Source organism: Nannobrachium achirus, assembly GCF_963921795.1.
Source record: "Nannobrachium achirus genome assembly, chromosome: 1".
Lineage (NCBI taxonomy): Eukaryota > Metazoa > Chordata > Actinopteri > Myctophiformes > Myctophidae > Nannobrachium > Nannobrachium achirus.
In genome coordinates this window covers 7,626,871-7,643,660 of record NC_137810.1, presented here as the reverse complement: position 1 = coordinate 7,643,660, position 16,790 = coordinate 7,626,871, and the positions used below count along the sequence as shown (strand labels likewise).

Below are 16,790 nucleotides of genomic sequence, written 5' to 3'. Positions count from 1 at the left end.
TATTCAAAAATGTAAAAATATGGACTTAGGCTGTTCAGGTGCTCAACTGACAATTTAGGCATTTAGCAGACGCTCTCTTAATCCAGAGTGATTTACAATATCAAGGTAATAATGTACATCAATACATCAAATGGATATAGATAGTCATCAACCAATTAAGGCCTGTTTTATACTATTAGAAAATAGCCAATTGCAAGCATCATAATGCATTGCGGCGTGTTGTGAGCTTGTAGATCCTAAAAATGTGATTCATTATTAATCTGCTAAATAGTGGCTAACGATGTTAAATACATTTGCTCAGATAAAAAGCACAACTTCTGCCTCTGAGATGTAGTGTAGAATAAAGTATCAAATACATTGTACATACTAAAGCAAAGTAAAAGCACCTCAACATTGTACCGTACTTGTATTTAATTAGCTTTCCAGCACTGGTGAAGTGACAGAGCTAAACAGTATACGGAGCACGTTTCAGCACATTTGCATACTGCATGTCATGTACGTGTTACTAAATAATGTATAGGGCCGTGGCGTACCTGTTCTCTGCAGAGACTCCTCTTGTGTCTGTAAGTGTCTGAACAGTGTGCTGTACTTGAGCTGTGTCTGCCAGCTCCACCGCTGTCTGCACCTCAGACCCTGCTGTCTGTACCTGGACCACAGCGTGATGTAGTGAGGAATACACCAGCCTGGAATGATACAATGATATGTTTAAGAACACTTTATTTCATAATGTTATGTAGTGAGGGCTGCACCAACCTGAAATGATTCAAATGTTACCTTAATGTAACAATGTACACAGTAGAACATTCACATACTATATATATATATATATATATATATATATATATATATATATATATATATTAAGGGTGCCGGAAAAAATCGATATGAATCGATTATCGGTTTCAACACTAGCGATACGGCCGCATCGATGCGCGTTTACCCGGATCGGTCCAAATCGCGGCCGTATCGGTCGATGTATCGGTCCTAAAGTTATTAATCGGATTCACTGGATTTTAGCATTAAATAATTAACCTGCTGTGAAATTCTGAACTTACTTACTCATCGTTTACTGTTACAAATCATTACTTCAAAAGTGAGCGCTGCTAGCACAGTCAGTGCTGCAGTGCAACGGAAAGAAAAAAAAGAAAAAGCTGCCTGCTGCTCTGTCCTCCAAATAGAGCTGGGTTTCTGCGTACTGCAGTCACTGTCCTGCGGGAAGCCGCAGATCTACAAGCCCACAGGGTGTTGCATGTGGATGGGTTGTAAACTTATAGATCTGCTACTTCCGACGCAGCACACTGGTGCGTGTATGACGCTGGCATGTGCGACACACAGCGACTTGTAAACAAACCAACAACGTGGTAGTTCCATCACTATTCACTATGGGTTATTCCAGTGGAGAAACGGAAGTTTGGATTTTATAAGAATGCGACAGTAATGGATTGGATAACACTTTTCCCAGTAGAACCATCAGAAGTCCCCGCGCTTGTCGACAGCAAAGGTAATAATCACAGCATCAGCTTTTATTGCAAAGGGCTACTATAGAGTATTGGTTTTCAAAGTGGGGTCCGGGGACCCCCAAGGGTCCTTGAGGGAGTTCTAGGGGGTCCTCGGCGAAATGATAGGAACCAAATGGACCCTTGGGTATGTGTAACTCAGGGGAGTGTACAAATGGAACCAAATGGACCCATTAGGGTCCATTTGGTTCCATTTAAACTTAAGACAAGAGCCTGATCCATGTCAAACTGGGGGTCCTTGACATTGATTTTTTTACTACTGCAGTAGAGCCATAAGATAACAAGTAGACATGATGTGTGCCAGACTTCAAGTGTTGCACTTACTTTATACTGCTGTTGTTACTGTTGTAAAGTGGATCTCTTTGAAATGATCTTATTGACTGAATAACAGCAGGCTCTTTTACTAGTTTTATTTGGTGATCTGATCTGTGGCATTGCTGAGGATTGATCTGATCTGTGGCATTGGTGAGGATGTATTTTAGTTTTTCAGTGTTATTATAGCAGCTTTGCAAAGTACAATTATTGCAATGTACTGAAGCCTGAAGGGCCAGGCCTTTTGTGTGTTTGTTTTATATTTCTCCACCTGACCAACTGTAACTGCTAAAGTGAAGCTCTTAGAAATGGGTGTGTGAGACAGATTTTCAAACCATGTCAGTAGGCTTTGTAGTTTACATTAATTATTTTTTGTATCTACATGTCTGTGTCTATTTAGAATGAACACAACAATGACATGATACTAAAATGATTTGTCATCCATCTTTCTTTACAATTTTCTGTTATTCCTTGGTCTTTTATGAGATATCCATTATTTGAAGGTCAGCAATGCTACTTTATAGATTATAGCTTCTTAATTGAATGGAAAATGAATGTTTCATTAAACGTATGTATCAGATCACACCGTATCGCATCGAATCGTATCGAATCCAATCGAATCGCATAAAATTCCACAAAATCGAAATCGTATCGAAATCGTATCGAAATTGCACCGTATCGAATCGTATCGAATCGTTCTGTATGTAAGATGTATCGTCTCTGAATCGAATCGTAGCCCATGTATCGGATACGTATCGAATCGCCTTGTAAGGGATGGATACACACCCCTAATATATATATATATACACATTTCAGAAAAGCATTAAAAGCACATAGTGATCACCCATTAGCCTATTACACAACTCAGAAAGAGTTAAAATGCAAAGCGTTTTCTAGGCCTTGGAGGGGGGGTGGAGGGGGGAGACACGCACACAGGCGCCGCACATGCGGCGTGTGTGAGGGATGGAGGGGGGGGATGCACACGCACACACATAACGTATTATTTTAATTTTTTTATTATATGAAAATAGGTGATCTGAAAGCTCACAATGCACCGTGATGCAACACGTTGTAAGCTTGTAGATTGGCTTAATTGACACTTTGTCAAATCTCACCTTTAGAGCCAGCCTGCACACATAATGATCACATCACACTATGTGATCTCCTCAAATCAGATAGATATGATAACGTTTAAGTATGGCTTTAAGAATATACTCATGAAAGGAGTATCTCACCCTTGTTTGAGGCTAAATCGTGGCTTTTGGTCACTTGGTGAACAAAAGCTTCAGTGAAAGTCTTTATTTCCTCACACTGGTGATGGGTCTTACTCAGATCCTGTAGAGTCCTCTCAGGGAGAAGAGGGTTGTTCACCTGAAACACATGGAAGAATAGTTGAAGGGCTTGTAACGGATATTTAAATATGTGTTTAACCTATGTGGTTTACTGGAGTCCCTCAGGGCTCTATACTAGTGTAGTTTCTCACATGTAGATATGCTATTTTCTGTGAGTCTTTCCCACAATAAGGATGCTGGGCTGAAGTGGTTATAAGTGTAGCTCTATATTGTGATAGTAATTGGTGCTATAGATAGAGTGATGGTTTGTTCCGTAACAGAGCTCTTCCCATTTGTTAAGCTCTTTACCAAACAGAATATACATGTTCAGGTCGGGATAGCAAGTCAAGTCAAGTCTATTTATATTCATAAAGCCCATTTAAAAACAGCCAAGGCCGACCAAAATGCTGTACAGCATCATGTTTGTATACACAAGACAAGGTTAAAACACACACACACACACACACACGCACACACACACACACACACACACACACACACACACACACACACACACACACACACACACACACACACACACACACACACACACACACACACACACACACACACACACACACACACAAAGAGAATCGAATGCAGAAACAAACAACTCAAAAAGAAGGAGAAAAAAAGAATCAAAACCATAGCAGGAAGACAAATACCTAAAGAAAATAAAAATGTGGGTACACATCAAAAAGGCAGGATTTAACAGGTTGTGTTTAAATCAGCACAGAGAACTCATACAGGATAAACAAGTGCAATCAGAAGTGATTACACAAACAACTGTTCCTGGAACACTATAAAACTGAGGCTGATGAATGGCTATACTCTCTCCTGATTGGAGGGAATTGGCAAACCCACGTCTATTAAAGAGCTGGAGAAACAAACACTATATGCAGGGGTCTTCAACGTTTTCAGGCCAAGGACCCCTGAGCTGAGAGGGAGATACAGCAGGGACCCCCACTACATATGGTATAAAATTGTGTTGCCCCCCCCAAAAGAAACAAAGAAACAAATATCATTTAGACAGGTGGTTCTTCTCAACCTCTTCAGGCAGTGACCCCCCAAAATAATCATATTTGAACTGGGGATACCCCCCCCCCCCCCCCCCCCCCCCTCCCACACACACACACACACACACACACACACACACCCTGACAAGCACTTGTACATGAATTGTAGGCCATTACATTTAGTTTGAATCAGTTCCACAGATATTGTGAAAATAGTTGATCTACAAGCTCACAACACCTCGCGATGCGAGGCGTTGTGAGCTTGTAGATTGGGGAAAAATGTTTGCCTCTTTCTTATATTATTTGACAATTTGGCCTGTTTTTATAGTAGGCCTATGGTTTGTTGATTACTGTCTTTTTTCCATTTCATTTCAAAATGTTATTTAGGCATCAAAAAGATCTTAAAAGTCTGTCCCTTTACTGTCCCCTGGGGACCCCCTCCAAATCATGTGGGGACCCCCCACCCGGGGGTCCCGGCCCACAGTACACCACCTTTAATTTATGACCAAATAAATGGTTTACAGAACAGTATGCTCTATACTGTACCTTACTGTACTGTACTGTACTGTACCTTATCTGCTCCTAAGCGATAGTATCTGACGGTCCCAAAATAGCCGTAGATTCCTGGCATGGTCTTCCCTCCTCCAATCACAAAGAAACCATCTGTGTCGTTGTAAAGGATGCTGTCTGCAAATCTACAACATCACAGAGCAATGAGCACGACATGCCTGAGCAATGAATGAAGACATCTAACATACTGTAACACATACAGTATACAGCCTACTATACAAATCTACATCACAGAGAAATGAGCAATGAGTAACATAAATGGTAAATAAATGGTGCATTTATATAGCGCTTTTATCCAAGGCGCTTTACATAGATTGTGCTTTACATTCACCCATACATTCATACACCGATGGCGGAGGAAACCATGCAAGGCACCAACCTACGAACCGGGAGCAACTAGGGGTTCAGAGTCTTGCTCAAGGACTCTTCGACATTAACTCAGGGGGAGCCCGGATTCGAACTGGGAACCCTTCAATTCATGCTCTAATGACGGTTTCTTTACCCCTGAGCTATGCCGCCCTGCATAGCTAACATAACACCAGTAAGACTCCCTAATCGGGAGCGACCGTCACGTTGCATACAAAAACTTTAGAAGGCAATCGTAGCCAATCAGGTGGGAATATGGGAAATGGGACAGATCCATGTTGGTGACATGACTTTAGAGATACTGTGTACCGCTTTGCGTGATTTTAGGCCATAATCTGTAGGAGCAGTGTCCACAAAAGTGCACACAACGCCTCGCACCGTGAACAGTGAGACAGTACATTTATTGAAGTACTGAACTTAAATACAATTCTGAGGCAAACTTTTACTTTACTTGTGTATTCCCAATTATTTGCAATACTTTATACTTCTGCTAAATGCAAATCTAGTAATGCAAAACATATATTAAGTGAGAGAATTATGATCTATTGGGTTAATCTACCCAGCAACCCATACAGTCAGTTAATGCATTACTAATTACAATAATAGGATTGTGAAATGGACCATTCTCCATGATGAGTACTTTAACGTATAATTTAATGACAATAGTTTTTGTGCTTTTACTCAAGCATACATTTTAATACAGGACGTTTACTTGTAAACGTAAAAATATTTTTTGTCAAATCCATTGCAAACGGAGCTATCTGCCAGAAGATAATTGTACAGTGACTCATGAATGACAGAATAACAGAATGTCACTGTGACTTTAATATGTGTGACTGTGAAAAGTACTTGTATTTACTTGAAGTCTAGACAATTAGAGAATGTAGAAGAATTGTTATTCTGATCAACGTTTGCCTGTTATCTTTCTTATGGCACCACATCAATACAGCTTGGAATTGTGGACAAAATCTTATCAAACGACAGTCTCTACTGTATACAGTATAGTACAGTAGGGTAAATATGTCTTTGTCAAATCCATTGGAAAGAGACCTACATTATCTGTCAGAAGTAAATTGTGCAGGTACTCAAGAACGACAGAATAACAGAATGTCACTGTGCCTATAATATGTGTGACCATGAATAGTCACGCATTTTACTGGCGTTAGAATTTGTCTTCATGTCTGATGTGTGACAGGTTAATGTGAAGTCTGCACCACATGTAGCGAAAGCAATCTTTAAAATGTCTTGCAGGAATATGTGAAGATATGGCTTTCATAAATGTCTTACTGGTATGTGAACTTATGAGTTTCATTATCCCACGTTGCATCCAGCGTCACCTGGAAGTCACACAACATAAAGAACAGCATGAGACGTCTTCAAGACACAAGCGTATCCCTGCTGGGAGACAGAAACCTTCTATCTCCATATTTTTATGTGATGCTGTTTGTTTTTAATATCGTATACAGTACACCTCGTATGACGATACAACACTAAGTAGCAAAAATAGTGTGAGCTTGTTGATGAGCTATTTTTTGTTCACTCCTACAAATATTAACCTAGAATGGCATATCATTCACCAGGTTGACAAAGATAAAAGGTTTAAGCAGCATTATGTCACTTTTTTTAAGGAATAAAATGTGATTTTGTCCAATCTGTATGGTAAAGTATGTTAATACAATATAACTTATACAATCTGTATGGTAGAGTATGTTAATACAATATAACTTATACAATCTGTATGAGAGTATGTTAATACAATATAACTTATACAATCTGTATGGTAGAGTATGTTAATACAATATAACTTATACAATCTGTATGGTAGAGTATGTTAATACAATATAACTTATACAATCTGTATGGTAGAGTATGTTAATACAATATAACTTATACAATCTGTATGGTAGAGTATGTTAATACAATATAACTTATACAATCTGTATGGTAGAGTATGTTAATACAATATAACTCATACAATCTGTATGGTAGAGTATGTTAATACAATATAACTTATACAATCTGTATGGTAGAGTATGTTAATACAATATAACTTATACAATCTGTACGGTAGAGTATGTTAATACAATATAACTTAGACATTTAGATTGTGTCCAACTTGATCATGTATCACCTATAGTGTGTGCCAGCGGCTACGTCATTGTAGTCCTTAGCGGCCATTTCTTGTGACAAAACACAGGTGTTTCAATTGTTTGATTGCATAGAACTAATGCTATAGTCTAATCAGAACACCTGTGTAAGGCTGTGTTGTCCCAAGAAATGGCCGCTCTTAGAACTACATTTGGCACACCCTATAGACACAGGCTGTATTTTGATTCTCTTAAGTACCAGCTCTTATGCCTTAACTTAAAGGCCTGTCCATACTGTCTCCGACCGCCAAACTTTTCATCTGAGTGTTCCGACTTTCTGCTGTGCAGCTTTCCGAACTCTAATTCGGGGTAATGCTTTTAAGAAGATGCGAGTGGCGTCATTTTATAGTTGAACCGGACCTTTCTGACGAAAAGCTTGGTGGTCGGAGACAGTATGGACAGGCCTTTAAGTTAAGGCATAAGAGCTGGTACTGAAGACAATCAAAATAGAGCCCAGGTTAATTCTGAAACTAATGTTGACCTGATGGTCAAGATTCAATTCATCCCCTGAGCAAACAGGCAGGCTCTATTAGCCATAGACTGTAGAAAAATATGGACGAAGCGAAGCCATTGGTTTCTATGCAGCGCAAATGGCCCTTTCTACCCCTTGGAATGGGTGTCGCCATCATAGAATTGTAAAGGCATCAGAGATGCTATTGGCTGCCAACGGTCACGTGCAACGCAGGGATACATGGGAGAATGTGGTCGGAGCCTCCCGAAATACAGCACACGAAGAAGAACACAGCCGGCTGGTATCAGTTTAGTTGGCCACACCCCCCCGCAACTTTATCATTTATTTTAAAATACATTGGACAACATTTCGACAAAACGAATATGATGGTGATTGAAAGGCAATTGTTAACTAGCGATAGGAACCATACAGTATTCATGAAAATGTTAATTAAGGTTAGAAAACGAAAGGGGAAAATGAATGGGATCCAATGGAGGGCAATTCTTTTTGCGATCGGCCGGGGGGGAAAACAGCGCAACTAGCGGCCAATCATAGGAAGTTTTAGTTCCGTATTGGAGTCATTTTAAATCGGCAGAACTATGCCCCTGTTATTAGCTCAGCGGTAAGAATGTCAGCAGTAACCGGGTTCAAAGAGGAAAGTTACATTAGCGCAGCTACAACAAGAACTTGTGACTCAGTAAAATGAACTACAGTGGATCCATTGGAAGACAGGCAGCTTCTTCTTTTTTCCCCCATTTCCTGAAAGGTATTAAACTGCATTTGACATAGGAGTTTTCCCCCCGACCAGCGCCTCCGCAGGCCCTACACTGTAACTGTAAGTGTACCCAGTGAACTGTGACCGCCACTGAATTAAACAGTACACCCTGCGCTGTGCCGCGCTGCCGCCTGCCACCGCCCGGGGTTTCCCAGCACCCCGTTGGGCATCCTATAGCCATGCACCTAAAGGAAATCAAACATCGCATTATGAAGAAGACACCGTCGAGGACTCGGGGGGAAGGGAACAAAAAACCACTGTGCCGTGCGTGTGTGCAGGGGTGTCACACCAAATTCTGGGCCCTGGGTACAAGGATTCACTGTGGGCCCCCCATGAATGGGAACGCATTATTATGCATTATTTTGTGCTTTAACCATTGAAAAAATAGCAGATATACAAGCTCACAGCGCAGCACAGAGTGCAGCGCTGTGAGCTTGTAGATCTGCTATTTTTGAAAAATCTTGGAAATTTGTGCAGGTCTTTGAATATATTCTATAAATCTCTTGTAAATCCTTCTAAGGTTTTATTTTTGAAAAACCTATGTTTCTATGTCAGTGGTGCTCAAACCTTTTCACGTGAAGGACCCCCAAAATGATGTGTATTTGGCCATGGACCCCCATCTCAAAATTTTTGTTTAGTCTTTCGCTTAAAAAAATACATTCAAAGATTTGCACAAATTTTCACGTCTTTTCAAAACATAGCAGATCTACAAGCTCGCAGCGCGGCACTCGGTGCCGCGCTGTGAGCTTATATATCTGCTATTTTTCAATAGCTAAAGTATAAAATAATTAAGACCCCCCTCCACCTTGGGCCCTAGTAACTCAGTCCCACTTTCCCCCCCAGTGTGACGCCCCTGCGAGTGTGTGTGCATGTGAGACCATGGCGAGATGTCTGGGGGGTCACGGGGGGCTACATTTGAATTGTCATTACTTATCCAAGGCCTCTCCCTGAGGGGCCCCGGCCCGCCCCGGCCCACCCCGGCCCGCCCCGGCCCGCCCAGGAGCCCCGGCCCACCTTGGAGTCTCGTATGAAGCAGTCCAGGCGGATCCACGTCCACAGGGGCAGCGAGGCGGGCGAGGAGAACGCCTCGTCTCTGCCACTTGTCAGACGCGCCTGAATTATGACATCCCCTGCATGTAGGATATGACACGTCATATATCTCACCACGGGAGAGAGGGCTTTTAGCACTCAGTCAGGCACACACTCATGTCATGCACGCACACACTCATGCACGCACGCACACACTCATGCTCGCACGCACACACTCATGCTCGCACGCACACACTCATGCACGCACGCACACACTCATGCTCGCACGCACACACTCATGCTCGCACGCACACACTCATGCTCGCACGCACACACTCATGCTCGCACGCACACACACATGCTCGCTCGCACGCACACACTCATGCTCGCTCGCACACACTCATGCTCGCTCGCACGCACACATGCTCGCACGCACACACTCATGCTCGCACGCACACACTCATGCTCGCTCGCACACACACATGCTCGCTCGCACGCACACACTCATGCACGCACGCACACACTCATGCTCGCACGCACACACTCATGCTCGCACGCACACACTCATGCTCGCACGCACACACTCATGCTCGCTCGCACACACTCATGCTCGCTCGCTCGCACACACTCATGCTCGCTCTCACGCACACACTCATGCACGCACACTCATGCTCGCACGCACACACTCATGCACACACGCACACACTCATGCTCGCACGCGCGCACGCACACACACACACACACACACACACACACACACACACACACACACACACACACACACACACACACACACACACGCGTGCCTTCATTAATACATCAATAATACACTCATGTCCTGCAGGAAGTCACCAGACACACATGCATCATCGCTCAGGGTAATCACATGACGCAGCGTTCTGATGATGTGTTTGACACGGTGGCTGTCACAAAATGTCCATGTCAAGGACTCCTAAATCACATTTGGACACAGACCCCCACTTGTTTTTTCAAGATTATTACATTTTTCCCCAAATTGTTTGTAGATACTACTTGCTTGTAGATACTACAATTTAGTTATTTTTGAATGGCCGAAGAATATAATCTGATTCAAGCGCGAAACATATTTTGATGCTATATTAACTCATTTTGCCGGGGACCCCCTGGAACCCACCCCCCCCCCCCCCCCCTTCCCATACATTGAGAACCACACATGTTTAACATGTTATCAGGTAGACCCCCTTCCCCTGCCAGCGGCCCACTCACCCGTCTTGGTGAGATGCACCAGAGGAGCCAGGTATTTGTTGTTGGCATCAAGGTGGTTGATGATGCCACACACCCTGCCACTGGTACACCACTCCTTCAGGTACAGCCACACTGATAGAGTTACACTGGGAGAGAGAGAGACAACAGTCACATCACTGGTACACCACTCCTTCTACAGCCACACTGACACAGTGACACTGAGAGAGAGATAAACAACCAGTACACCATAGGGCATCAACGAAAAAGTCGACAAGTCGACTGAGTCGACTTCATTACACAAATCGACTCCCACCAGAGAAAGTCGAAAGTCAAAGTGTGTGTCTGTACAGCATTCAAACAGCAGGATTGCTTATTGTCAAGGACGGAATGATCGAATATTACAGTGCTACATTAGATTTGGTATAACATGGTTCTATTGTGAAAATAGCAGATCTACATGCTCACAACGTTGTGAGCATGTAGATCGGCTATTTTCACAATTTCTGCCTCTATATATTTGACAATTTGGACAATGTTTAATTTGTCATTTTAGAGGTATTAAAAAGTCCTTAAATTGGCACTTTAGAAATGTGAAGATACCCTCTATCTATATACTTAAACTTTATGTTGGTTTGTTTACAGTTGAGTGAGAAAACAATGTTGCACATTAAGTTAAGTCATTAAACGATAAAGTCGACTTCAACTCAACGTTTTACTGAGTCGAGTCAACTTGCAAAAATCACAAGTCGTTAATGCCCTAGTACACCACTCCTTCAGGTACAGCCACACCGACAGGGTGACACTGAGAGAGACAACCATCACTGTCACACCACTCCTTCTACAGTCACACTGACACAGTGACACTGAGAGAGACAACCATCACTGTCACACCACTCCTTCTACAGTCACACTGACACAGTGACACTGAGAGAGAGACAACCATCACTGTCACACCACTCCTTCTACAGTCACACTGACACAGTGACACTGAGAGAGAAACAACCATCACTGTCACACCACTCCTTCTACAGTCACACTGACACAGTGACACTGAGAGAGAAACAACCATCACTGTCACACCACTCCTTCTACAGTCACACTGACACTGTGACACTGAGAGAGAAACAACCATCACTGTCACACCACTCCTTCTACAGTCACACTGACACTGTGACACTGAGAGAGAAACAACCATCACTGTCACACCACTTCTTCTACAGTCACACTGACACAGTGACACTGAGAGAGAGAGACATCCATCACTGTCACACCACTCCTTCTACAGTCACACTGACACTGTGACACTGAGAGAGAAACAACCATCACTGTCACACCACTCCTTCTACAGTCACACTGACACAGTGACACTGAGAGAGAGAGACAACCATCACTGTCACACCACTCCTTCTACAGTCACACTGACACAGTGACACTGAGAGAGAAACAACCATCACTGTCACACCACTCCTTCTACAGTCACACTGACACTGTGACACTGAGAGAGAAACAACCATCACTGTCACACCATTCCTTCTACAGTCACACTGACACAGTGACACTGAGAGAGAAACAACCATCACTGTCACACCACTCCTTCTACAGTCACACTGACACAGTGACACTGAGAGAGAGACAACCATCACTGTCACACCACTCCTTCTACAGTCACACTGACACAGTGACACTGAGAGAGAGACAACCATCACTGTCACACCACTCCTTCTACAGTCACACTGACACAGTGACACTGAGAGAGAGACAACCATCACTGTCACACCACTCCTTCTACAGTCACACTGACACTGTGACACTGAGAGAGAGACAACCATCACTGTCACACCACTCCTTCTACAGTCACACTGACACAGTGACACTGAGAGAGAGACAACCATCACTGTCACACCACTCCTTCTACAGTCACACTGACACAGTGACACTGAGAGAGAGACAACCATCACTGTCACACCACTCCTTCTACAGTCACACTGACACAGTGACACTGAGAGAGAAACAACCATCACTGTCACACCACTCCTTCTACAGTCACACTGACACTGTGACACTGAGAGAGAGACAACCATCACTGTCACACCACTCCTTCTACAGTCACACTGACACAGTGACACTGAGAGAGAAACAACCATCACTGTCACACCACTCCTTCTACAGTCACACTGACACAGTGACACTGAGAGAGAGACAACCATCACTGTCACACCACTCCTTCTACAGTCACACTGACACAGTGACACTGAGAGAGAAACAACCATCACTGTCACACCACTCCTTCTACAGTCACACTGACACAGTGACACTGAGAGAGAGACAACCATCACTGTCACACCACTCCTTCTACAGCCACACTGACACAGTGACACTGAGAGAGAGACAACCATCACTGTCACACCACTCCTTCTACAGTCACACTGACACTGTGACACTGAGAGAGAAACAACCATCACTGTCACACCACTCCTTCTACAGTCACACTGACACAGTGACACTGAGAGAGAGACAACCATCACTGTCACACCACTTCTTCTACAGTCACACTGACACAGTGACACTGAGAGAGAGACAACCATCACTGTCACACCACTCCTTCTACAGTCACACTGACACAGTGACACTGAGAGAGAAACAACCATCACTGTCACACCACTCCTTCTACAGTCACACTGACACAGTGACACTGAGAGAGAAACAACCATCACTGTCACACCACTCCTTCTACAGTCACACTGACACAGTGACACTGAGAGAGAGACAACCATCACTGTCACACCACTCCTTCTACAGTCACACTGACACAGTGACACTGAGAGAGAAACAACCATCACTGTCACACCACTCCTTCTACAGTCACACTGACACAGTGACACTGAGAGAGAGACAACCATCACTGTCACACCACTCCTTCTACAGCCACACTGACACTGTGACACTGAGAGAGAGACAACCATCACTGTCACACCACTCCTTCTACAGTCACACTGACACTGTGACACTGAGAGAGAAACAACCATCACTGTCACACCATTCCTTCTACAGTCACACTGACACAGTGACACTGAGAGAGAAACAACCATCACTGTCACACCACTCCTTCTACAGTCACACTGACACAGTGACACTGAGAGAGAAACAACCATCACTGTCACACCACTCCTTCTACAGTCACACTGACACAGTGACACTGAGAGAGAAACAACCATCACTGTCACACCACTCCTTCTACAGTCACACTGACACAGTGACACTGAGAGAGAGACAACCATCACTGTCACACCACTCCTTCTACAGTCACACTGACACAGTGACACTGAGAGAGAGACAACCATCACTGTCACACCATTCCTTCTACAGTCACACTGACACAGTGACACTGAGAGAGAGACAACCATCACTGTCACACCACTCCTTCTACAGTCACACTGACACAGTGACACTGAGAGAGAAACAACCATCACTGTCACACCACTCCTTCTACAGTCACACTGACACAGTGACACTGAGAGAGAGACAACCATCACTGTCACACCACTCCTTCTACAGCCACACTGACACAGTGACACTGAGAGAGAGACAACCATCACTGTCACACCACTCCTTCTACAGTCACACTGACACAGTGACACTGAGAGAGAGACAACCATCACTGTCACACCACTCCTTCTACAGTCACACTGACACAGTGACACTGAGAGAGAGACAACCATCACTGTCACACCACTCCTTCTACAGTCACACTGACACAGTGACACTGAGAGAGAAACAACCATCACTGTCACACCACTCCTTCTACAGTCACACTGACACAGTGACACTGAGAGAGAGACAACCATCACTGTCACACCATTCCTTCTACAGTCACACTGACACAGTGACACTGAGAGAGAAACAACCATCACTGTCACACCACTCCTTCTACAGTCACACTGACACAGTGACACTGAGAGAGAGACAACCATCACTGTCACACCACTCCTTCTACAGTCACACTGACACAGTGACACTGAGAGAGAGACAACCATCACTGTCACACCACTCCTTCTACAGTCACACTGACACAGTGACACTGAGAGAGAGACAACCATCACTGTCACACCACTCCTTCTACAGTCACACTGACACAGTGACACTGAGAGAGAGACAACCATCACTGTCACACCACTCCTTCTACAGTCACACTGACACAGTGACACTGAGAGAGAGACAACCATCACTGTCACACCACTCCTTCTACAGCCACACTGACACAGTGACACTGAGAGAGAGACAACCATCACTGTCACACCACTCCTTCTACAGTCACACTGACACAGTGACACTGAGAGAGAGAGAGAGACAACCATCACTCTCACACCATGCCCACACTGACAGGAGCCACACTGATAGAGTTACACTGAGAGAGAGACAACAGGTAAGGTAATGCTAAATGTATTTTGTTGTTGCCGGGTGGAAACCTTGTATGTCTAAAACCGTTCGTTTTGTATTTATCATTTTAAAAATGATTTAAACTAGTGAAAATAGACGATCTTGTTTGTAGATCTGCTATTTTCACGAGTTGTGTGCGACAGTCTTGAATGATGAAGCACAGCTACATTTACATTTGAAACTTGGAGATACGAGGTTTCTGCCCGACAGTGACGATTTATAAAGCGCTTTTCAAATAAATGTTAATAAGTGCTGTACAATACTGTACATAAACAAAATCAAACATCATCATGAAATGAAATGGGACAACAACTAAATGAGTTAAAAACAAAGCAGCAAAACAATACATAGAAATCAATCATACATAGAAATACAATATTACCAACCAAAATGTTAGGGATACATTTTTAGAAACCCTTTAAAGGCACCGACTGACTCAGCATTTTTCAAAGATACTGCTAAATCGTTCCAAAGAGTAGGTTCAACCTTTATGAAAGCTCCATCACCTGTTGTTTTTAGCTTGGTTGCAGGGATATCCAGAAAGCCTTTGTTTGACGACCCAAGTACTCTCACATTGACCTTTGGGTTGCAGTCACTGTCACACTATTACCACACTGACACAGAGACACTGACATCAAAATATAGTTGAACTACCAAAAGTAAAAGTACTTAAATGTTTGAAAATAGCTGATCTACAAGCTCACAACGCGTCGCGATGCGATGTGTTGTGAGCTTGTAGATCAGCTATTTTCACATTTTCTACGTATAAAATAGGGCTGATTCATTGCGACCGTCAGGTCGCATTTACTACCAAAACCTCCACCGGCTGTCTGTCTGTCTGTCCGTCCGTCCGTCCGTCCGTCCGTCCCTCTGTCTGTCGCGTCACGTCACGTCACGTCACACTTTTGCCCTACTCAATACTCATATCTCTGCCATCGTTGCCCCTATCCATGTGAAATTTTACACACACACTCCTTGCCTGCCAAACCACAACCTTCCACCTCCACGGAACCCCAGGGACCCCCAGGGACCCCCTGCCACCGCAGCCAAATACTGCAAAAATGACCAAATCAACACCCCAACTGGGCTGCTCACGGGGAATTCCCGGGGACCACCGACTCCTGCTGCTCCAACAGTACTTCACCTTCATTGGTTTAACTTTGCCCCGCCCCCTCCCCTCATTGGCCAAAACTTTATTTGGCTTTACTCATCAACCGTTTGTCGTACATACCTGTGGGTGCTGTCAATTAACTTCATTAAGAGTCCTTCACCTTAATTGGTTTAACTTTGCCCCGCCCCCTCCTCTGATTGGCCGAAACTTTATTTGGCTTTAATCATCAACCGTTTGTCCGGTCGTACAAACTTGTGGGTGGAACCAATGCCACTTACAGGCCTCTTTGTGTATACTGTGACCTGACGGTCGCTCATCTCCCGATTAGGGAGTCTTACTGGTGTATGTTTTATCATATTATAATTGATATCTGTAAAGTAACTAGTCACTAAAGTTTTCAAATAATTGTAGTGGAGTAAAAGTACAATATTTGGACAGAGATGTAATGGAGTGGAAGTAAAAGTATTAGAAATTGGAAATACTCAAGTAAAGTACAAATACCTC

The 16,790-nt window shown here is 43.6% G+C and overlaps 1 protein-coding gene across 1 annotated transcript in view; it reads right to left on the bottom strand.

The window, feature by feature from the left end:
• The window catches only part of LOC308285689 (protein sel-1 homolog 3), a gene marked incomplete at both ends in the record, with an annotated part of 64,137 nt that overhangs the window by 34,013 nt on the left and 13,334 nt on the right, over positions 1-16,790 (bottom strand). The window contains 7 exons of the mRNA XM_080726534.1: positions 534-683; positions 3,065-3,200; positions 4,748-4,871; positions 6,400-6,449; positions 9,500-9,615; positions 10,760-10,884; positions 11,505-11,587. Coding sequence (XP_080582660.1) covers positions 534-683; positions 3,065-3,200; positions 4,748-4,871; positions 6,400-6,449; positions 9,500-9,615; positions 10,760-10,884; positions 11,505-11,587 — 784 coding nt within the window. The remainder of the gene's footprint in view (positions 1-533; positions 684-3,064; positions 3,201-4,747; positions 4,872-6,399; positions 6,450-9,499; positions 9,616-10,759; positions 10,885-11,504; positions 11,588-16,790) is intronic.